This window comes from Tursiops truncatus, chromosome 7 (genome assembly GCF_011762595.2).
Source record: "Tursiops truncatus isolate mTurTru1 chromosome 7, mTurTru1.mat.Y, whole genome shotgun sequence".
Taxonomy (NCBI): domain Eukaryota; kingdom Metazoa; phylum Chordata; class Mammalia; order Artiodactyla; family Delphinidae; genus Tursiops; species Tursiops truncatus.
Window position 1 is genome coordinate 50,085,657 of NC_047040.1, and position 25,220 is coordinate 50,110,876.

Genomic DNA, 25,220 nt, shown 5'->3' on the forward strand with positions numbered 1-25,220 from the left:
GAATAACTGAACTGTGGAAAGAGGGGAGTGGGAACTCCTCGCAAGCAAAGAAAGCAATTTCCTCTCCTGCTGGTATGATATACAAATGGGAAGAGTGGGTGAAAACATAAGAACAATAGCAAATTGCACTATTTGTGTGCTTTTTTTTCAACTTTGAAGAATTCGTCACTCTGTAGACAAGAAGCATTAACAAAATCAGGTCATTGTGTTTATACTTTACGCTGAACACTGTTTATATTGATAGAATTAGACTCTCAAAAAATTACCGACAACATTAGTTGCCATTTCAGCTTTTATTACATAATCTGCATGGTTGTAACATAGCTTGACCTGCTATCAGAAACACTCCACAAGGACAATTATTAAAAAATGTGACTGTAAATTATAGGCTAGACAGTCTGGGTCCATCAGGAGAGATAAACCACACAATAACTTGGGCCAGAAAAGCTTGATATAAGTTTATTAACCATAATAGGATTGGAGTAATGAGGGATTGGTAAGAAAGGAAGAAGTAAACAACATAGGAATAGAAGATATAAAGAGCAGCCACCACCCCTGGGGATGAGTGTTCAAGGAAGAAGACTCCCAGGGTTGAAATATGGGTCTTGTTGCAGAGTGAAGCTATGGCTCACTGAACGGCAGAGATGTGGAAGAACTTGCTGGAAATCCACCCTCTAGGATGCCAGGCAAAACAAAACTGTTGACAAAACTGACGTGCTGAGCCTGCGCGTCCGGAGCCTGTGCTCCGCAACGGGAGAGGCCACAACAGTGAGAGGCCCGTGTACTGCAAAAAAAAAAAAAAAAATTTTATACACACACACACACATATATATATATATATATATATATATATATATATATATATAAAATTTGGGGGATAATTAGGGATATGCAGTAAATAAAACAGGAAAGGTAGATATAAGTGTTAGGGATGGGAACAATTTGAAATAAGGTGGTCAGGGAAGGCTTTACTAAGATAGTAAATCTCAGTTTAGTCTGAGAGTAATTCAGTATCTCTTGACTTAAACTACTAGAATATTCTATTGAATTTTCACTGCCAATTTATCCACAGTAATTCCAATTACAAGATCTGACTTTAGCTTTTCACTTCTTGAGGTGGCTGGAGGATCAAATTTCCACAGACCTTAAACTAATTTATATTCCAAAATGTATAATTTTGTGTTTTGCCAACAGATTTGTTTAATCCAGGATTTGACAGCAAATAATTGTTGTCTTTTAAAACAAATAACCTCAAAGAATTAAAGATATTAATTGGAAAAATAGTAAATTTATTATTTTTATTAAAGTATATCAATACCTAGAAACAATAAGGGGCACGTTATAAATATGGATACAAAACAGTAAGTCAAAGTTTCACTTGAAGTAGAAAAGCTTAACTATAAGCTTTTTTTAAAGTATATCAAAGGCAACGAACCATAAATGTGTTAATCATAAAATGTCACTGTATGTATCACAAGAATATAAAACTTTAAAATCTTCTGCTTTAAATTCTTCTGCTTTAAATTCTTAAATAACTACAGGGTGACTAAATATGTTCAGGATGATTTGGGCAGAAAAAGCAATTAGCTAAACTCACAAAATCAATTAATTAACTGTGCTACATTTCTTTTTTTTTTTTAAATGTATTGTGGTTTTGCTTATAAAGGTGTTAATTCATTGAGTTAATTCACTGGGTAAGGTTTTAAGACAATACTCTGTTTATACTTGTTACATTCCAGAATCTTTGGAGAAATTACCTTTGAAGGGAACTTCCTAAAATAGGAACATCTATTTTAATATAGAGGTCAAAAATCCTTGAAATACTTTTTCCACTCCCTTGAAACAGAAGAATATTTGAGATCTGTTTATAATATGTGAGACAGAGAATCATAATGATAAAGTTCCTTTTTATAAATAACTAGGTATGACACAGTGACATATCCATGAGAAGCCCAATAAACATGCTCCACGTATGACCCATCATTGCCTTACATAGTACCCCTAATTTAAAAGACAATTACCTTTACATACAGCAAACTATTATCAGTTAAGAGAAAACAAAATTGATGCTCAAAGCACTTCTGTAGATGATACAGAAGATACATGTTTGTACTGTAACCAGATCACTACAGGAAAAAACTACGCAAACTACAGACAAAAATAGTAAACTATCCATAAGGAATAAGTTCAATTTAAGGCTTCATATTCACAACATTTAATGGCTGAAAACTAAACAGCAATAACAAAGGAAAATGTATTTAAATAAATGCTTTCATGTGAATGGAAAAGGTTCACCCAGCAAACCCTCAGCAATATTGACCATAAAGACAGTATTATACACCAGTCTCATATTTAAGAGGATTCTGTCTGCCTTGTTAGGCTTCAAACAGCTCACAGAAGGTTGATTACATTTATGCTGCCTCTTAATAGAAGCAAAGTTCATAGCTTTGCATATGATGGCATCTTGTCAGGCTATAAGCAATCTTGAAACATAATTTGCATTTATCATCTCTACTTTTTGCTCCTGGCAGCATAAGAAAGCCTGCTTTCTCAAATGCACAGATGTGCTCAGTGTGCACTTTCCAAATTATGTATAGGAAAATGCTTGCTCTCTATAATGTGTAATTAAGAAGAGCTCAGGACTTTCTTAATAAAATCTAGAGGGCAATGATATTTTCTAAGTCTTGAAAGTCTACTTGAAAGCTATTAAATAAATTCTATCTTAATTATTATAATTAATTTTAAGTACATTTTGAATAATTAAAAGAATATCTTTAAGCAAATTCATAACGTACAGAGTTCAGCCTTGCTAATATGGAGACTTAATAAAAAAAAAACTAATCAAAGCCTCTGGCCAGAAATAAAATTGTAAATGATTTTGGGCTTTTTAAAAATGTATGTAAAACTTCTTACAAAACCATAACTGTTCTTTCCTTAAAAATATGTTCCCTAGTAGAATACTGAACTAGAAAACAGATCATTAATCAAACCACATTTTAAAAATGATTTTTTAGTATAAAACACTTTCCCACAGATCCAAGGAGATCAGATAATTATGACGTCAGACGCAAAAACAGAATGCTAGGGACCCAGAATAAAAAGCATACAATGTAAGAGACTAATCACCTAATAAAAGAACCATAAGCTCACAATAAAGTAAGAGAGAATAGCTATACAAAAAACTTTAAAAATAAACACCGGGAATACAGTTAAATTAAAGAATCCAAATGAAAAGTGGGTAAATTTTCATAAAAGGACATAAAAATCTTGTGAATATTGTAACTGCTACATAAATATTGTGTAAACCTTCAAATTTTGGTTGCCTCTTTTGGGAGGTTTAAGGTATTGTTTTTAATCTTAAATTCTTCACAAAGAAATTTACCTCCCTCTGAAATAGTAAGTCAAGTAGCACTTCAAGTTTTTTCCTTCATGGAAACAGTTGCTGGAATAGAAAACTACCAAAAGTTTTAATCAACTAATTTAATCTTTCATGCTTTGATATAGATTTTAAATTTAAACCTTTTCTTTCTACAGAAATCAATTATTGGTAATACATTGTTATTTTCCCTTAGCAAATCAAAGAAGCATTTAATCACATATAATACTAAAGAAAACATGATATAATTTAAAAAATTTATTTATACCTTAACTTAGGACAATCAATTGACCTCTATTTCCACTTGAAAAAAGCATGAGAGAAGGAAGTTTCTACTAGTTTACTCTCAAAAAGGGGAAAGGTGGCTCTAGAGACCAACTCAGAAATTAGAGTTGTCCATCATCAGCTAGAATGTAACTCAGGAACTGTTGTTTCTTCTAATTCCTGTATTTTGTCACACTTATTGCTTTCTTTGCCCTCTTGATATGTACGAAGCTGCTCCACAAAACCAGCATTTGGACATATGGAAGGTCTTGCATTTTTCACCAAAGAAAAAGCACTGGTAAATGAGATTTCTTCAGAATTCATTAGGAAGCCTATTATAATTGCAGCAGCCCTGGAAACTCCTGCATTACAGTGAACAAGAACCACTCCATCCTATAATAAAACCAAACAAAAATCTTCATTATTCATTTAAGAGAGACTATAATATAATCTTATACTACTTAAAATTATAAAATAAAAATATTTACTTTATTGATTTATTTGATTCAATCTATTCAATCATCAAAATACAATTCATTGTAGGGAATGAATGGGGAAAATCAATCAATTAACCAACACCTTCTCGTCCCACCTCCCAGAATTGAAATGCTTTGATGATATATTTGGAATTCTGAAACTATCTTTTATTAAACTGAAGTAATCTAGTAAAGTACACATGAAAGCCTAGTAACTTAGTAGCCACGAGTCTATAAATAAGAGAAATATCACAGGAAATGTATGTGGAAATATAAATAAAACCATAATCATAAACTAAACAGAAAGCTCGAGATATTCTAGGTACACATAGCGCTCCCATGAAGAAACTAGTATCATTCCTTAGAAATCTATGGTAAAATGATCAGTAAAGAAAAAATTTTCTTCCCTTGGATATATTTTATTCTGGAGGGAAGTGACTTAAAAAATAGTTAAACTTATGAGGTAGTAAAATGATGACACAAATAGCTCACGACAATGTGAAGTGGAAAAGGTAATTAGACACCAGCAGGAGGTCAATAAATGAAAAACGTTTCAGGTAACTTGCAAATGATACTTCACAAGTGAAAAGGGACACAGTGCAAGGCCAATGCTGATGGGGGTAATATTGCATTAATAATGAATGTGATAGATCTGATGGATCAGCATTGATACAGGTTAGCTTATCTCAGGCCTTTAAAAAGTTAATGATCTAAATGAAATGTAGAGAACAGTGAGCACACCCAACAGAACCAGACATTTTAATTACTTCATTTCTTGATTCTTCTTTTCTTACAACACAAGAAAGATGGGAACAGGGAAAAGGGGAAAAAATCTTACAACTGAAAATTCTCTGCCCAAAGTACACATTAACAATGCTGTTTATGGCTTATTGGATTATTTTACTTTTACAAGGCAGTTTTCTTAGATGCATAAATCTATTGCAAAATTCCTTTCCTAGGTCTACTGTAACAAATTTGCAAGTGTAACTCATTTCAAGAAACACAGATGATTCACAAGAAAATTAGTTAATATTTTAAATCCTCATATCAAAAAGACAATTTCAATTGTTTATATATATATTTTTTTCTTTTTTCCTTTTTTAAAAATTTCTTATTGGAGTATAATTGCTTTACAATGTTGTGTTAGTTTCTACTGCACAGCAAAGTGAATCAGCTATATGTATACATATATCCCCTCTTTTTTGGATTTCCTTCCCATTTAGGTTACCACAGAGCACTGAGTAGAGTTCCCTGTGCTATACAGTAGGTTCTCATTAGTTATCTATTTTACACATAGTATCAATAGTGTATATATTTCAATACCAATCTCCCAATTCATCCCACTCCTGCTCCCCTCCTTGGTATCCATACATTTGTTCTCTACGTCTGTCTCTATTTCTGCTTTGTAAATAAGATTGTCTATTTATATTTATGTATTTCAGAGTCATTTCCAGATATTAACTTTCTGTACAAGAAAAGCAAAATGCAAATATTCACTCTACATATACAGAATTTTTCTCACTTTGTATAATGGCTTTTTTATGAGACTTAAGACATTTTAAAATCATATTACAGTAACCAATGAAAAGTATTAATGAACTTCTTTTAACTCAAAACAAATTAGCTATTCCAAAGAAACTTGGAATCATAAGCTTAATAAGAGGTGCCTCATGTCATTTTTAATGTTTCCTGACTGTATACTAGTTATCTCTATGTTATGATCCATACATACGCTTTCGAAAATGAAACTAGCTTTATTTTCAATCTTATACATGGTGCAATCAGTTTTAGCTAATGTTCAAAAATGTTAGTATTTTCTTCCCTCTTACATTCCTTATATAAACAGCTACTTTTCTGTTAGTTTCTACAACCTTTGAATTTACCTATTTACCTTTTATTATTCCTTGGGTATCATATTGCCCTTGAAAGTATTTCCAAACAAACTACTAGCTTCATATCCCCTTTCCAGAACTCAAAGTAGTGACAATTAAATCATTCATAAAGAAATTTTTTCTTTTGCACTTGCTGTTGTCCTCTGCTTGAAAGGCCTTTGCTCCTCTCTTGGTCCAGCTAACTTTGGCTTCTGTTCTAAGAAGGCTGTCTCTCTCTGCGTGAGAGGCGGGCGGGAGGAATATCCAAGCCATCTTTGTATGCCTAGTACTTAGTACAATTTTGGGCACAGAGTAGGTATTCCATAAATGTTTGCTAAGCAAGCAAATTAATTTTGTTCTGCATTTCTGAGAAAACATTCTCTTAAAAGAATCAAATCACCATTCTGCTATGGGCAGATAGATAGGAATTATGTTATAGTATTTCCATTTTACGCAGTTTGCTTTGTTCTCGTGTTGTTATGAACAGCCTTTCAATTAGACTGCCAGCTCCTTAAGGGCAGCAATATACATCTCTTGTATCTTCTCAGAGTAAGTAATTCATATTTTTTGACAGATGAACTTAGTCAAGTTCAGGTCTTTTGATATATAGAAAAACATATTAAAATACTAACAGTGGTTATATCTATATGGTGGAAGTGGGTGACCTTAATTTTTACCTATCTATATTTTCCAATTTTTCTACAACGTTATAAATTACATGTTTTTAAAATCACATCTTATAAATAATAAAGTAAACATGGAATATCAAATATACATTTTCATACTAACAAACAAAATGTTTTGCAAAAAAAAGGGGGTCAAGTAAATATTCCTAAAAGAACTCTTGAGGCTATGGAGGTTACTTTACTACTTCCCTCTCATGTGTATTTCTGTCCCTTTGGGCATAAACCTGACAAATAATGCATTAGGCAGAGATAGAAGAAGGACAGAGAAACCAAACAAAACAGGGTTTTATAAGTACAGAGAGAAATGAGGAAAGACATGGGAAAATGGAAGACATTCCATCTGGCAGCTGTATGTAAAAAGATGAAAACAAACTAGGACCTAGAAAGGTAGTTTTGAATGAAATATGCAGTTCACTGAGTAATCACATTTAATAATACGTGCATATACAATAGGCAAAATCATGAAGAGATTTTTTTCTAGAAAAAAATGAAGAAAATTCAAGACTTCTATTGCTAAAACTAAATATGTATTAATCTAAACAATAAAGAGTTTTCAGGGTAAGGAAATATTGGCTGAGGCTAAGATTTCAGTGAAAAACATAAGGCTTGAGAAATTAGAACATATTACAGAATTCAAATACATCTTGTAGCAGAAACATTTAATGCATCTCTTCGGATGCCTTTGATGCCATCATCTCACCCTCAGCTTGCTCCACCTCAACTACAACCTCTGTGGCTGACTGCCTATTGTGCCTTTAAGCCTATTAAGTTTTGCTTGCCTAAGAACACCTGGCTCTTCCCCGATGGCAGTCTCTGCATAGGTACACCCTGAGTTCTGGATTTTCTTGCTTCTTCTGAACTTGAATGGCAAGTCACACCACAGGGCATTGGGTTTGGCTTCAAGGTGGCTGCTGAAGGGGTGGGGTGTTACAACCTGGAATCGTGAGGTTAGTTACCTCTCCATGGGTAAACTTTGACCAATGGGAAATAGAAGCTGACAGATGGCCAGGCAGATAAATTCTCTCTCTTCCCTCCCTCCCAAAATCTACTGAGGTGCAGTTTCTTTGGACTCCCTGCCTGGGGATGTCTTGGGTACCACCCTACCAAGTACCCAGCTATTTCGCTGTCAGCTCATTGTGAAGTTGTGTTCAGCAAGGTAAACACATCATCTTACATTGCTTCTCACCCTTACCTGAGTCACTTCCTTTTCTTCTCACTCTCACTGCCTAGGGATTGCACCTCTCAAATGAAGCATCAGCTCTTAATCCTTGGCTCACGTTCTGTTTTTTGGGAAACCCAAACTAAGGACCATTTTTCTTAACTATTACCCATTTCACTTTTTACTTGCAACATGTGCCTATCTTCTAATATGAATATGGATGATGTCTACATTTTTCCTTTACCGTCTAACGTACATTCTACATCTCCTTAGGAAAGCAGCTAATACAGAAACATTGTCACTTTTATTTCTAACACTGTTAGCTGGCACACTGGAATGTGACAATCTAGAGTCTGTAAAATTTTTCACAAGAGAACAGACTGGCCAATACTAGGCTCTGAATTAGAAAATCTCCTCCTTTTCTTTCATCCAAATATCTGCTATTAAATAAGGTAGAAAAGTGTTACATTTTTCCAGTAATCTAGGGAAGGGTATCGAGAAGAGTGCCGGGCACCTAAGGCACTCAATAAATATTACTAAATGAAAGGAAGGAAGAGAGAGAGGGAAAGAGATAAGGTAGAAGGGAGATCATCAGAATTTAATTAAGTTGGATTCTATTAACTGTCATTAATTGTCAGGTGCTCCAGGACAGTTAACTTTTCTCTGTAGTGTTTCTACATTCCCATCTATTTATCTAACATAAATTTTGTAAGAATTATATACTGACTAAAAATGATGTCATTTCAAGGTATAATTATTGGTAACAGCCAGCCTAGAAGCCCTGCCTTGGATCAGTACCAAGATTGAAGTATTGTATTTTTTGTTGGTCTTCTAAAGTCAGGGAACCAATGGACAGCTTCTGATCAGCATTTTTATACAATCTCAGGAATATTAATCTTCATAAATACACTAACAGGACTAGAGCAGCCTCTATCCCACAGTCCACCTGATTACCTTGCAAAGTGGTCAGAGGGCAGGTGGTTAGAAACTATCAAAGGAAACCTGCGTATTGGTTTGGCCAAAAAGTTCGTTCGGGTTTTTCCATAACATCTTACAAAAAACCGGAAAGAACTTTTGGGCCAACGCAATACCTATGTACACAGGAAAATTCAGTAAGCAGAAAATTTTAAATCCGAATATTTCTCAGGAAGGCATAGGAATATGAGAAATTAAAGTTAAAAATAAATATTTCACTGAAAAAAGAGCAACTGGAAAACTAAATAGTTGTAGGAATTAATGAAATATTGTTGAAGGGGAAATTTCATAATTGTTCTCTACATATTCATTACAGAAAGAATAAATATTGGATAATGGACCCATATTTTTAAATATCTGCTTCTGAAGAACTGTGGATCAAAACAAAACTTACGGACTTCCCTGGTGGCGCAGTGGTTAAGAACCCGCCTGCCAATGCAGGGAACACGGGTTCGAGCCCTGGTCCGGGAAGATCCCACATGTGGCGGAGCAAATAAGCCCATGCACCACAACTACTGAGCCTGCACTATGGAGCCCACGAGCCACAACTACTGAGCCCGTGAGCCACAACTACTAAGCCCATGTGCCATAAATGCTGAAGCCCGTGCACCTAGAGCCCGTGCTCCACAGCAAGAGAAGCCACTGCAATGAGAAGCCCGCGCACCCCAATGAAGAGTAGCCCTCACTCACCGCAAATAGAGAAAGTCTGTGCACAGCAACAAAGACCGAATGCAACTAAAAATGAATAATAAATTAATTAATTAAAAAAAAAACTTACCTTCATTTTTGCCTGTTCAATAAATTCAAAACATTCTGGAAAATAAGACAGTATATTGGTCTCAGGTAGATCCAAAATAGAAATACTCTTATATACAAAGTCACTGAGGAAAGCATTTTCAACTCCATATGCAACATTGAGAATATGAGTCACCTTAAAGAGAAAAAAAAGGATGATTTTTAAAAATTCTCATGAATTAGGTTAATTAAACAGAGACTGAGATGTTGAGAGCTGTAACAAGAATAAACAATTTAAGCATGACTCAATAACACTTCCTTCAGGAAGCCTTTTCTGACTGCCTCATCCCTTACCAGAAGTGCTATTTCTATATACCCCCAAAGCACCCTTTACTTGCCTCATTATAGCCCTTACCACTGAGAGTCTGTTTATTTCCCTCACTGTACTAGAAACTCCATGAGGGCAAGGACCAGGTTTAGCTTACTCACTATTGTAAGTAAGCATTGTGAGTGAGCAGTGACCTTAGCACAGAAAGTACTTAAAATATTTATTGAATAAATCAATTAATGTCCATATAAAAACTTACATAAGGGAAGTGCATCAGTAGCACACAACTTCCCTTTCAATAATTATTTCCCTATTTTCCTCTTGTATTCTTTGTAAGTACAGTGGTTCTCAAGTGTGGCTGCACATTAGAACCATCAGTAAGCGTTTTAAAAATATCAATGCCACAGGGTCTCAAACCCGGAAATTCTGATGAATTAGTCTGGTTGAAAGGTGGGATGGTCATGAAAGATTTTCTTTTAAGTGGCACACATAAGCAACCTCCTCATCCCTCTATACATTCAGGCTCCTTTCCTGGAGTCCACCAAGCAAATGGAAGGAGCCATGTGGAAAGTCTATTAAGAGAATCCAAAGGCTAAACAGACCAGAAATATGAGTCCCTGTTTCTTATCAGGACATGCTTCTCACTGAACTTATTGTCTCTCTTAGTTTGGATCTTAGGGTTTGCCTGACCTTGGTATTTTCTTGTATCTCATCATATTTTAGAGTACTTGTCCAGCCTGCCTCTCTTGCCCCCACTACCCTCCCAGCTATGACTCTGGCTGTGTCCCACTCCCTCCCTCAGCACAGCTAATTGGTTTCGGGTGGACGCCTGACTTAAGCTAGACTGAGCAGATTATCTCAAGGAATTTAAAAAATAGGTGTGTGAGACAGCAAGAATGATCCACAAACGGGAGATTTAAGAACAGCCTTTTTCTATTAAGTGCTCAGGGAAGCTGAAAGATCTCTGCTCCCAAATGAGAAGAACAACACAGATGTGCAGATAGGGGCCATGTGCCAGGGGGAGAGAGAGGCTGTCCTGGATGGCCTCCTATTCTCTGGCATGGCCACTCTCTTCCCTCAGGTTCCAGAGAGCCCCCTAAATCATCATACACATTCTCTTTCCTCGCTCAGGTTTCTGTGGTCCACAATCGAAAGAGTATTAAGACACTCAGGGAACTAGGCCTCATGAAGAGAAGGCCACAGGCTATTTACTAACTTAACTGCCTTGTGGAAAGAAGAAAACAGAAAAAAAACTCAGATCTTCTCAAGAGAGACTCTTACATAGAGAGGAGATGGAAGAACCTAGAAAGAAGGGAAGAACAGTTTTAGAAGATACAGTCTGAAATGTCCTTCTGCTTTCCCCAGTGAAGTCCCACCTGACTGTGCCAAGCTACTCTCTCACTCCAAGTGGACTTCTGGCCAGGACTACATGATTCTGCCCTGAATTAATAGATGTGCCAATGTTTTATAATATTGATGTGTTTGCCTTACCTTTAGAACTATATTCTGCATTCCCAAAAGACCAAAAATGAGGTCTGACCACTTACAGGATATATCTGTATCTATATAGCTTCCCTATACATCACAGGATTACAGAGACGACCCAATGAGAATCTTGGGGAAACTTGTTGAAAGGTAAAAGTGCTTTACAAATATTGTGGATCATTAAACTACCCAATGTCTAGGTAGTTTAGCTGCTTGGAAATGCAACTTACATATATATTGATTGAATGATCATGCTTGAAAGGAACTGTACTGAGTCTCAGGTCATGGTGGTGATGGTGATGGGGACCTAGCCTAAAACCCTTCAAGTAATCAAGCATATTTCCAAAATGCAGTTATGGAGGTCCTAACAATGGTTGATCTTGTGATGCCCTTTATAATAGGGATAATAAGAATAGCCCCTTTACTGTGTACGTAGTATGTGCTAGGCATACAGGTTAACTCACTTAATCCTCACATTTAGGCATTATCAAAAAATTATCTTTTGAACTAGTTCAAAAATCACAACATTATTAAAAAAAAAAAGAAACATTAAGAAGTCTTGCTCTCACCCTCTTTCCACTCCATCATCTCCCACCCATATGGTAACCATCTTTGTTGGTTTCTTGTATATTCTTTTAGAGCATCTTTATGCAAATAGTTTATGTACTCCCTTTCTTACACAAAGGCAACACCTTGGGTTTTTCCCCCTATTTAAAAATGTCCTGGACCTGCCAATGCAGGGGATATGGGTTCAAGCCTTGGTCCGGGAAGATCCCACATGCCTCAGAGCAATAAGGTCGTGCACCACAACTACTGAGCCTGCGTTCTAGAGCCTGAGAGCCACAACTACTGAGCCCACACGTCACAACTACTGAAGCCTGCGCACCTAGAGCCCGTGCTCCGCAACAAGAGAAGCCACCGCAATGAGAAGCCCGTGCACCGCAACGAAGAGTAGCCCCCACTCGCCACAACTAGAGAAAGCCCGCATGCAACAATGAAGGTCCAACACAGCCATACGTAAATTAATTAACTTTTTAAAATGTCCTGGAGATCTTTTCATATCAGTATCTAGAGACCATTTTTTTTGTGTTCTTTTAAAAAGCTATATAGGGAGACACAAGAGGGAAGAGATACAGGAACATATGTATATGTATAACTGATTCACTTTGTTATAAAGCAGAAACTAACACACCATTGTAAAGCAATTATACTTCAATAAAGATGTAAAAAAAAAAAGCTATATAGTATTCCATCATGTGGGTGGACTATTGGTCATTTAACCAATTCCCTACTTATGGAAATAGGGGTTGTTTCCAATAAATTTGCTATTATAAACAGTGCTGCAGTAAACAACTTGGAATATTTTATGTTACACTTAGTTTTCTATCCTCCTTCATGCTTTATTGGGCATACACCAGGCACTCAATGAGTACCTTACTAATAAAACAACTCTTATTACCATATCTAAACATTACAATGAAATTCCTATAGAAATTTCTGAAATGATCTGCCACAAGAGAATTTCTATTAGTTATTACTTAAACCCCAAGAAATCCCTTTGAAATGTGTCATGCATTTAAATCAATAATTTTGTTTTACAGCATCCTTAAGATTTTGTAGAAACCCTCTATTCAGCTGCTCAGCTTACTTTTGCTTCTTCCAGGCATCTGGAACAGGCATCCATCTAACAGGATCTTTTATACAGAGACAGAATGACCTTTTAAACAGCAGCTGGGTTCACATCACCAGGATGAAAGTGAATTTGAACTAGTGTATCATAACAGGGCCTAGATAATAAAACACTTGCCAATGAAAAGATTTATCAGTTTTTCTAATTTCCATTTTTACCCTGAGAAATATTAATTTATTCATGTAAGCAAGACTCTAAAACATGTTCTACTTATGTTGAAATATTGATCTAAGAGGGTTCCTATCAGGATATACAGTCATTCTCATATCCTTATGCAATTTCAGGCCATTGTCTCTTATTGTCAGGCAGTTATTATTATAATAAAACAAGGGGAGTCCAATTTAAACACAAATAAGTACATTGACTAGTAAACATATCAAATTAGTTAGCGAATTCGTTAGTATTTATTTCCTTGAAGAAATTAACTGCAAGTGTTTATCACATAAAATTTTCAGCCTCAATTTAATCAAATTTTTTTCTCAGAGCTGTGGGATGAAAGATGAGTAGGACAGGGTCTCTAATCCTCTAGAAGTCTGCTGAATAATAGAGGGGAAAACATGTTCACCGACAGTAATAATAAAAAGTAGAGGTGCTAAGAGCTACAGGAGAAGAACAAAGTGTTATGAGACCAGAAGGGAGGAACACATACTGAACTTGTTCCTTCCAAGAGCCTCCACGTTTGCTGTTCTCTCAGCCTTGAGGGCTCTTTTCCTGATTTAAGCACAGCTGACTCTGTCCTAAGGTCTCAGTTGAAATATAATACCCTCAGAGGCCTATTCCCCTGCCACTCCTCTCACTGCCTTGTTTCAATTCTTTCAGAGAATTTATTCTCATCTGAAAATATATTTTAAAATCAAGGACCTTACTGCTTGTTCATTTCTATGTCCCCTGCAACTAGAAAAGGGCCTAGCACCCCACTTACATCGTGGGTGAGAGGCAGGGTTGCATTCTTTTGGCTACTCCCTGACTCTTTCAAATCACTTCTTTTCCACCCTCCAGTAAAAATCCTTGCTCTTTTGAGATTCATACAAGCTGATTATTCCATTTTATACCCTGCATTCCTTGGGCACCTGACCCTCAGTTTTCTGGGTCCTACCCCACGTCCTACCATTATCCTGGGTGACATCAATTTCCACTTGGGTTTAACAGGTCCCTGACGACTTCATCGCCAATGACCTTCATCACCACTCTCCTTCACCACCTCTGCAAGACCAATGCCCAGGACTGATCCAGCTCTGATCCCATTAACTCAGGTATCCCACTTATTTTTCCATCTTCCACTCAGTTATTCCCTCTACACCTCACAAAAACCATCAACTCCTTGATCTTTCTATTTTATCTATCAGCCCCCTCTTGCCTTCATTTCCTTTGTTATTCAGCTTATAGTCCATGGTCTACCTCCCCTGCACCTGACTGGTAAAAGTCCCCTCTATACCCAGACTGCTAAGCACTGCTGGAAAAAATTCACACAATACTGCAGTTCATGCCACCATTAGTTCATGAGAGCCAACCTCTCTTGAACCTTAGTGATGCTTAGCAACTATATTTCCCTAGTAGGCTCTCTCCCTCATTCCCCATATCAGCTCTTTCAAACATTCCCTACTCTCCTAATAACTTTCAACCCTACCACCTCTTCCCGACTCCCAGTAGATCACCTCACTTACCATTTTACAGTAAAAAGACAAGTCATCACATAGGAACCCTTTCCATCAAATCTTACCATCAAATTTAACAACTTCGCCTACACCTGCATTCACCCTTTCCTTCTACCTTCTTAATACAGAGCATGATGTGCTCCCACATCCTTTATGAGGTTCATTCTGACACCTGCATTTGGGGTCACACTGCCTCCTACGTTCTTGGCCCTCTAGCCACAATTCTTGCTTTCCTGTATTTTCAATTCCTTTCTCTACCATCAGCTTTATACACACTCAAAACTCTCCCATCTCCCTCATTTGAACTCATCACCTATGGGTCTTCCTGCTCTCTTCTGCCCGTTTTTGGTGTGATCATTTCCTCCACCTCTCAATCTTTTGAAATCTGGCTTGGGCCTCCAATTCAAATGAAACTGTTCCCACTAAAGTCACTAACAACTTTTTGTTCTAAAGTCCAACTGTTGTAATTCAGTCCCAACAGTACTTAAACTTTGGGCAGCATCTGACACCGCTGACTCTATCCTCCACAGAACTCTGCTTTGGCTTCCATGACACCACAATTTTTTTACTTTCCTACAAACTCTTACAGTACCTCCTTTCCCACTGCAGATTCTTCTTCCTTTGACTATTCCCTGTAGGTTGGTATTACTCAGGGTTCTGGTGTAGGCCTTCTTCTCTGCTCACCTTGCCCCAGGTGATTTCATCTACTCCAACAATTTAAATCACTACTTATAAGCTGAAGATTCCTGAATCTCTATTTTTACCTCTCTCCTGAATTCAGACCCCATATACCCACACTGTCTATTGAATAACATTACTGAGATTATCCACGGCATCTGAAATTTAAATTATTCAAAATTGAGCTCGTTATTTTTCCTGCAAAACCTGCTCCTCCCTACTTTGTTCCCTATCTCATGGGACGACACCAACCCTACTTAGTAACCCAAGAAAGCTGAATATCACCTCTGACTCCTCCTTCTTTCTCAACTTCACCCCCCCACTTCTACTCTGTCCTGCAAGTAGTCAATCATTAACTTGTGAGAATTCTACCCTCTTAAAAACCCCTCAAATCCATCCACTTCTCTCTACCCCCACTGAATCCTAATCTAAGCTACCATCATCTTTTTTCAGATTGCTGCAACAGCCTCAAAACTAGTCTTCCCATCTCTAGCTTGAGCAATCCTCCAACCTATTTTCCACACTGCCTCTAACCATCCATCTTTCTAAAATGCAAATTTGATCCTGTTACTTCCCTCCATAAAGCCTTTCAAAGGCTTTCCACTGTCTTTTGTATCAATTCCAAACAGTTTACTCTGGCTTACATGGACTTTTGTGATCTGACTCACGCTTACTTCTCTGGCCTTGTCTCTTGGTACCCTTCTTTCTCACACTCTCTATTCTAGGGTTACGAAACTTCTTTTCTGTTCCTGAAAGCATCAGCCTTTCTCTTGTCTCTGGGCCTTCACAGAGCCATTTCTTCTATCTGAACACTTTTCTGTCTGCTCCCTCCTCACCCCCTTCAGAGCAAAACTTCAATATTATTTCCTCCAGGAAGACTTCCCTGACCTTACTATCCCCAACCCAACCCAAACAAACATGGGTTAAGGGCATCATCTCCTATGCTCTCCCATAGCACCTGCACATCCCCATCAACACATACAATACACTGTACTGCAGCTGCTTATTTGTCTTTCTTCCCTCTCTGCCCCTCAAATCATAAACTTCATGTGAACAAGAACCTTTTGCATTCCTCAAACCACAGCAATTCCATGACCCTGAAATCGTGCTGAACAAAATAGTTGATGGATAATTTTTTTTCAGTAAATATTGAAATAAGTAATAAATCACATCAGTTGTGTGGGGGAAGGTGGGAAGAGACAGCATTGGGGAAGAAGTGGTATGTGAGTTGGGACTCAAGGCATGGGTAAATCTTGGACAAGAAGAGAAGAGGGGAAGGTCTATTCCACACAGAGGAACTACATAAGCAGAAGCAGGAAGAAGTGCCTCCAAAGTCAGGTTCATGAGGAAAAGTAAAGGGAGATTGAGAGAAAATAAAACTGGAAAGATGGATTACAAATTCACATATTTGAATTAAGTGCAATAATTTTTGTAACTTTATTAAAATGATAGCCAAATCTCACCAATCCAACTCTGAAGTGGACCTATGCCGTTTTTCCTAAATAAATGTAACAATGAAAATACTTCCTATACACAGTGCCAGACCTGAAGCATTTCTTTTTACCTTGTGCTTTTTCAGTGTATCCAGATCATGAGCAGCATCTTGTGACCCTATAAGAAATAAATAACATCACCTTGAATATAAAAATAATCATCCTGACTTTTAATCTAATTTTTGCAACAACTCTGTTAGCTATTCATTTATTTTAAGAAATGCAACTTGGGAGGACCTCAGTCCAACTTTCTGAAAGATAATTCAGGAATATTCATCAAAAAATATTCATCTTATATATACTCTTAGACTCTGAAATCTGACTTGTAGGAATTCTTCCTAAAAGTCCTGGATATTGCAAAGATTAGCTATCAGGATGTTCTTCACAGTGTTGTCTGTAATACAAAATAAACTCTATAAAAACAAAACAAACAGAAAAACCAACCAAACCCAATGATGGGGGTTGGGTTACATTAAAGCTAGTACAATTATGTAGTGAAAATATATACAGCCCTTTGAAATGAGAAATGTAGAAGAATATTTATGGCATGGAAATATATTCTCAATATATTATGTGATAAAAGCAGGTTACAAAACATCAACCATTTTTGTAAAAACAAAAACTATGTATATGCTTAAAAATGGACAGGAAGTATACAGAATAAAATGTTAACAGTAGGATTATAGGTGATTTTTTTCTTTATGCTCATGTGTACTTTTTACAATAAATATCTATTTCTTTTGTAACTTAAAAAAGGATATTTTAAAAAAGACACCCACAAAATGATTTAGTGCCAGCTGGTCTGGGAACACCCAGTAGCTTAGAGCAAACACTGCTGGTCTATTGAATTCCACCCACATTCTGTGTACCACTAGGGCTGTATCCTTTTCCAGTTTCTTCCTGTCAAAGTTGGCTTTCTAGAGCTCTCACACTTGGAAAATGACTCTAGGTAATACGCAAGGTTATTATACATGAGAACAACTAGTTAAAATAAAGTGAGTGACACAACTGAAAAAATAGGGCATTTATTATATTAAGATTTCAAGTATTTTACTTTCCTGAATTAGGTTCCATTTCTATAAACAACACTTTTCTCACCTTATCCACCTGGGAAATCTGCCAGCTTCTATTATGTGACTTTAGGTAGGTGGAGGGCCAGCAAGTATGCTGATTGGCCAATATTCTCTTGGTAATACGAAGCTCACAGGCTCCTTACTGAGTCTACATTCAACTTTACTTAAAAGTTAGCGTATCAAAATATTAACATTTGTTAAAGCTGGATGGTGGATATGTAATTGTCTGTTATAGTGTAGTCTGTAATTTTTTACACATATGAAATAATTCATAATTTAAAAATAATTTCTCAGTTTTCTGTAGGAAGTCCTATTCATCTCCAGGGGGAGAAATGGGTTCAAATAAGTTAACTGAAATTTGGTGGTTTAATATGCATGTTATCTTTTAAATAATAATTCTACATGGCCTATTTCTTAAAATAGCAAAAAAAAAAAAAAAAAGAAACATGCATGAATGAAATTCTTTCTTTTCTTACCCAAAACTGTCATTATTATATTTATCAAACCTGTATACTTTCATTATTTCCATTAAATACACACACACACCAAACAGAACAAGTCAGTTATATTCCAGAGTTGGCTGCTATATTTTGAAAATGACTTCCAGAATATGAATATATTGGTACAAATTTAGTGTTCTTGAGACCAAAAATCAACTTGTATCACTGCCTTTTCAAACAATAGGAAAATTACATGAGTTTTAATAGTGTGGGGGAATAATTTTAGTCAGCATAAATGGACTTCAGGTAATTGGCTTGTATGTTTCATCTAATACTTGGTAGTATTCAGTTCACGTTAATTCTCTCTAAATTCGAGACATAAACATCAGCTTTTCTCCAATTTTAAATGACTGCTTTGTGTTGCAGTCTTGCGTTAAAATTTTGTTGGAAAAACACTTATCATTAAAAGAAATAAACACTATAAATCATTATAACAATGTGTTATTTAAATCTTTGTTTTGAAAAAGCAGAATGTTATCCTTTTATAAACTATCTTAATTGAGATTTTAAAACAAATATCAATTTTAATAATTTTATGATTTTAACAGTGGCAACATGAATCTATAATTGTGTTAAACTTAATAGAACTGAATAGCAAATCAATTTTAACAGTATGGCAATTTTTTAAATAACAGAAAAAGAAGTTGATAAATAGGACTACAACTAAAGAAAGAAGTCTAATAATAATAATAATAATTTACAGTTATATTTTACAATGACACAAACCACTAATATTCAAGACCTTGGCCAAGAATTATTAAGGAAATATTACAGATGAAGTAACTGATTTAGAAAGTATATTACGTGCTACTGGAGTTGGGTCTTCTAACAAGTTCAATGTGTTGCAATCATAATATATGTATCATAAAAAATAGGCTACGTAAGATCTCCAGAATCCTGTTTCTATTTTTAAGAGATCTTTTTTAATGAAAATACTAAATACTGCATAAATTCTGGTGCAGCATGTCTTGATTTACAAATCTCTATTTTCATCATCAAAAAATTATTACTGAAATAAACCAAAAAGATATTATTACATTACTGAAAAGGGAAATAAATAATATTCCAAAGAGAAATGTTTTGAGAAAATTTGTAGGAGTGAACATTCATAAATGGATAGAAATAGGAGCATAAATTCCTATAAGGATAAGGTAAAATAATATTTGTGAAAGAATTTTACAAAATTAAGAGCTATACAAATTTAATGTATGATTTGCCTCCTAAAAATACTGGGCTTCCAGGATATCAGAAATCCTCTACAACCTTATAAAGGATCCCAAGATTTTCACCTAGAATTGAAGCAAAGATCTCAAAATGTTACCAGTTGGGATTTCTTAACAGGATGGACATAACAAGAAATAACTGTACCCTTTTAACTACCCAAGAGAAATGGAATTTTTCACTTTTACAAATCAAGTTGGATATAAGAAAAGTCCTAGTGATTTTTGTTGTAAAAATATAATTTGCAAAACCTAGGACAAAAATATTCACTGACTAAGATCTTTTATCAACTTGTTAGGTAGTTCAAGGGCCTATGTAAGATTTTTGAAATGCAGAAGCTTGGGTGAATTTATGAGCTAACTGAAAAAGACATTATATTTTGACAGCTTTCTATTTTCTTTATTTCCCACCCAAAACAAAATTTAATTTCATGTAGTGCTAGGTGGGAGCTGTGTTGCTTTGAATAGATGAAGGAAGCTCTTTGAAGCAACCTAGAAACAACCCCTGCATCATTCACGTGGAAGAACTTTAGATGTAACCATCCATAGGTCCCTCAGAATAAGTCGCTTGTAACTGGGCAGAAGAAGGTCTATCTACCTCTCAGAAGAAAGGAGGTTGTACCTGATGAAATTATCCCATTTCCTGGTCCAAAGAGGCGACCATATAAGGACTAGTCTCAGAAGTCCCTCCCAGCACTCGCTCAAGATCCTGGAAGGGTTCCAATGCCAATCTGAGAACACTACCTTGATCAGCTCACTTTGCATAAGTCTAGATAAAAAAATAAGTGAAGTTCATGAAAACTCTGAAAGGGTGAATGATATTTTTTAATTCTACCATAATTATTTTAAACCATTATTACTACAATGGAAGCCAAATAACCAAAACATGTGCCTTATTTCCTCTCCTAGAAATGTGCAAATCCTGGGTGCACCTTCCAGACTAGCTAAATGACCCACTTCATTTTTTCACAGGGCTGCAGAAACTAATTGGATATATTTATTTGGTGAAAAGACAGGTCATGTAACAATTCATATAATACATAATACAATAACAACTCATATGTATACTGCAATTGATATGTTTCAAAAACCTTTTCCAACTTGAGGACAACCCTATAAGATAAGCACATACTGTTACTTCAGCTTTACAGATGGCTTTTCTGGAGGACCAAATAGAATAAATGACTTTCACTAGCTCATCTAACTTTACGTAGAGCATGGCTAAAAGCCTGGACTCCCTGAGTCAGTCTATGTAACAATGGAGAGCCGGAGTGTATCAGACTTGAGCTTGTGCAAGTTACTTAACCAATCTTAAATCCAGTTCCCATCTGTAAAATGGAGCTGATGATCCCTGCTTCACAGAGTTTTTAAAAGGAGTGAGATGCTATGTGCACTCCACATAATACCTGGCCATTTCTGACACCCAATTCAGTGCTCTTTTTACTCCGGAGAGGCTTGGCTGTATAAATACTAACAAATCACTGATTTTTCCAAGTCTTAATTTCTCTATTCACAAATCAAAAATAATTCAAACCTACTTAAAACACTGTTGACTATTTTTTAAGAATATCGTATCATATTCTTGCCAAGCTAACAAGCTTGTACTTTTATAACTGTGCTTCATTTGTTATTTGTGGATTATGCTTTGTATAGGGAATCTGTATTTTCCGTAATACAGGAAATCATAAACCATCAGATTCATAGCTATAAAATATCAGTCCACCTTCTCCTTAACACTACAAAAACAGACACCATGAACAGATGTGGCCACAGGAGGCATGCACTCCATATGGTTTGCAACCCCAGAGCAGGCAAAAAAGCATTTGCCTTTTGAAATATTAACTTTTCTATAACTTCAACCCCTGTCACTTGTAGTTTTGCCTAATAAAAGCATTCTTTTTACTTTGATAATCTTTAAGGCTATATCCTTTTATTATCCAAGAAAATACAACATCAATGTGTTATCCTCCAGAGAAGTTAGAAAAACAGGAAGAAAGCTTTTAGAAAATTCAAATACCAGGTGCTATGTGTTACTAGAATCTATGCCTCTTATGTATATAGTGGAGCAGAAACATCCCTGACTAGCTAGTGTAGCTAGCTAGTGTAAGTTCCATATCCGAAAAAGGAAACATTTCAATTTTCCAGCAGTTTAGCTGATAGTACAGACTATTATTATTAGGGAGGAAAACGTTAATTAATATAGTTAAATGAACTCAATAACTTAGTGGCAAATCAATATACTCACCCAGGAGCAACCATGGCTTAATAACACCAACTTGCAGGTCCAGGCTAAGGTCCTGCACATAACCACAACCTTCCCCACTGCTCGGCTCTACTTCTTCCACAACATGAATTCTGGCATCTTTCCATGTTTCTATAATTTTCTTTCCAGTTAGCGTTGTCACCCTGGTGCATTGCTTCCTGAGATTATTCCGGGAGAATGCCTTAATTTCCTGGTTAAGGGAGTGCATTACATGAGCAGTGGCTAAGAACAAACACAAGCAAATCCAGTCAGCACAGTGAACGACCGAACTGCTAGTCTCTTAATGTTCAAGTAACAAATGCAGCCTCAGTAGTTCACTGTCCTGCAGGTAACTGTATCAGCCACACGCTGGGAGTCACAAGGGTCCAGCTCCGTTTTTCCCAGCGCTGCAATGTAAGGGGAAATCTGATTGGCCACTGAGAAACGGGCGCCGATTGGATGCTGTTTCTCCTTCCGGTTGGTCGAAAATTAATTACCCTTCAAAGAGTTTTCTTACTGTTGCTATTTAAAGCTAGCTTTATTATTCACACCCAATGATAAAATATAAGACTTAATGGGAGAGAAGGCTGACATTTCCTCTCTCCTTAAAAGCAGTGGTTTTCTGGATATGCTCGATCGGTGTTGCTTGTGGTGACCTGGGTATCCCTCCTGCTCTAGTACAGCTGCGGAGTCACAGTGCAAACCTTCCTACTGTGCAGAACCGTGCCTATCCGCCTGCTTTTCGGCTAATCCGGGGGGCTACAGCAGACGTTGAAAGTTATTCCTCGCTTCCTATGTGTTTCACACTCTTTCTTTCTGATGTTATTGCCAAGAGGAACATTTACTAGATTAAAAACATAAACAAAAAACTGTTGTGCAGACTTGCAAGGTTACAATTCAAATGAAACCTGCAAAAGTAATTTTCTAATTATGTTCCTATATTGCAGGTTAATAAGAGCTTAGTACATTTTTTCCCCTAACTTCTCGCCTACATTTTCATTATCAGTAAAACTGCAGAAGTCTTCATGCAATAAATATACACTCTGTTTATGAGAGGCATTGGCCGCAAGTCTTTTCATACATAATTTCAGAAATTGGGGATGCAAACATCCAAGTTTACAAAATTGATCAATTATAGAACGATTTTTGATTAGAAAAGGATGATATGTTTTACCAAAGAAGTCACAAGATTCCTTTAAATAGAAAATTTTCTTACCCCACTTAAAATGCAATTTTATATGGGCTTAGACACAATGTATAAACACATGTATAAAGTGAAGCTGCACTTAGAGAACACTTATTCACAACAATTTATTAAAATTTTTGTTGTTGTTGAAACTGACTTAAAATAAACCAAATTTCTCCATATTGAAAAGAGTGATAAATCAGCCCAGACTAGCTACAGGGCATTCTAAAATGAAGAACTGAAGAACTTTTTTGCATCATTTAAACCATCACGTGTTCATCAAAAACAACTCTAACTCTCATATATCATTCCGTGTATTTATCACAAAATGATAAATTCTGATCATAAAATGATCAAAAAATTTACCAGCTATTGAGCACATACTACATGCTAGGTCCTGTGCTTATAAGCAGTTTTTAGATTCTTAGTGTTATATGTCAGGTGCTTAATGATGTTTTACACACATTATCCCATTTGCTCTCATCACAAATTTATTATGTATATAGTATTAAATCATCTACATTTTACAGCTGAGGGAACTCAAATGCAGAGAGTGCAAATAACATATCCTACATTTCACAGATCATAAGTTTAGACCCACAGGTAAAATTTAGGTTTGTTTCCATCCAATGCCTTAGCTCTTGTTTACTATGGAATACTCCCTGCCCCCAAAATAGTTGTAGTTAACAAATATTTATTGAGCATCTACCATGTGCCAGGCACTGTTACAGTCCCTGGTGATACAACAATGAATAAAAACAAAGTCCCTTCTTTTCTGGAACTTATTTCCAAATGGAGGGAGGACATGGACAGTCAATAAATAAATCAAATATAGCTATGTTAGGTCATGAAATAAGAGCTAAAAAGAAAAACTAAGTGAAATAAGGTAACAGAGTGAAAGGGCAGTGTGCTATTCACTATAGGTTGGTGAGAGAAGGCTCCTCTGATAAAGTGAAATTTGAACAGAGACTTGAATGAAGTGTAGGAGCCAGCTCTGTAGATACCTGGGACAAGAGCTTTGCAAGTGGAAGGAACCACAAGTGCTAAGACAGGAGTATACTGGTGAGAGGTAAGAGTTGGGGAGGTTTAAGAAACTGCCAGGTGGCAAATGTGGCTTCAGAGGGTGATTGAAGGGAAGAGTAGTGGGAGAGGAGGAGGTCAGAGAGAAATGGTAAAGACTTTAGATTTTATTCTGAGTGAGATGGGAAGCCACCAGAGAGAAGAGAGGAGTGGTGGATCCTGTGTTGTGCTACCCATTTCCCCGTTCAATGAATACCTGCTGTCTGGGAGTGCTGCTGGCTGACTGGTCATGATCCCTTCAGGGACTGCCTCAGCTACAGAGGGCTGCCTTGCCTGAGGTAGTACCCTTCATGGAACAGACCATAACCAAGACTGATTGATGAGGGAATATAAAGGCCTGGCTATCTTAGCCCAACTTGAGACAACTTTAAAGGGCCCTTCCAGCTTCAAAGGCCAACATGTGGTTGGCCAAGACTGTCATTGGACCTGCATAACCTCTTGACTTCTGTCCACTCCTGACCCTCCCATTCCCTTCTACAAATGTTGATCCCAAAAGCACTCCTTAAAAAAGTCTTGCATGCTAAACACTACCTCAGTCACTTCCAGAGATACCCAGTCTGTGATAAGTGACATGGTACTATGCTTATGCTGCAAAAGGATCTTCCTGGCTGCTGTGAGGAGAGGGGGCAAAATGGAAGCAGGGAGATTTGTTAGGAGGCTATTACATTGGCCCAGATGGAAGACAACAGTTACTTGGGCTAGAATGGCTGTAGAGGGGGAGGGAAGACATAGTCATGTGCTAGATATATATGAGAGCCAAGCCAAGAGGATTTATTTGTAGACAGATGTGGGAAAAATTAGGATAATTCCAAAGTTTTTTGGCCTGAGTAACTGAAAAGTAGATTTTCCATTTACCAAGAAAGGGGTGGTGTGGAGATGAAAAGTTCAGTTTGGGACATGTTAAGTTTAATATGCCTATTAGTCTACCAAGTGGAAATGTCAAGTGGGAAGCTGTACTTATGAATCTGGACTTCATAGAAGAGATCTCTGCTGGAGATGTAAGTTCTGGAGTAATCAGCTTAAAGATGCCAATTAAAGCCATGATGCT

General features: G+C 36.5%; 1 protein-coding gene across 4 annotated transcripts; it reads right to left on the reverse strand.

Annotated features, from left to right (window-relative positions):
• Positions 1-278: 278 nt before the first annotated feature.
• Positions 279-22,304, reverse strand: DUSP19 (dual specificity phosphatase 19). 4 transcript variants are annotated; one of them, XR_002175644.2, is made up of 5 exons: positions 21,910-22,304; positions 16,943-16,989; positions 9,586-9,738; positions 3,645-4,033; positions 660-784 (listed from the first exon to the last, which is right to left on the reverse strand). XR_002175644.2 is itself a non-coding variant. In XM_019931562.3 (4 exons), the coding sequence occupies exons 1-4, from the start codon at positions 22,133-22,135 to the stop codon at positions 629-631; spliced, it is 582 nt and encodes a 193-aa protein (XP_019787121.1). In that variant the 5' UTR covers positions 22,136-22,304; the 3' UTR covers positions 279-628. The 4 variants fall into 4 exon arrangements, 3 of the variants coding, with proteins under 3 accessions (XP_019787121.1, XP_004320112.1, XP_019787122.1); XM_019931562.3 differs by lacking the exon at positions 3,645-4,033 and having other exon boundaries at positions 279-784; XM_004320064.4 differs by lacking the exon at positions 660-784 and having other exon boundaries at positions 1,269-4,033.
• Between the last annotated feature and the right edge of the window lie 2,916 nt (positions 22,305-25,220).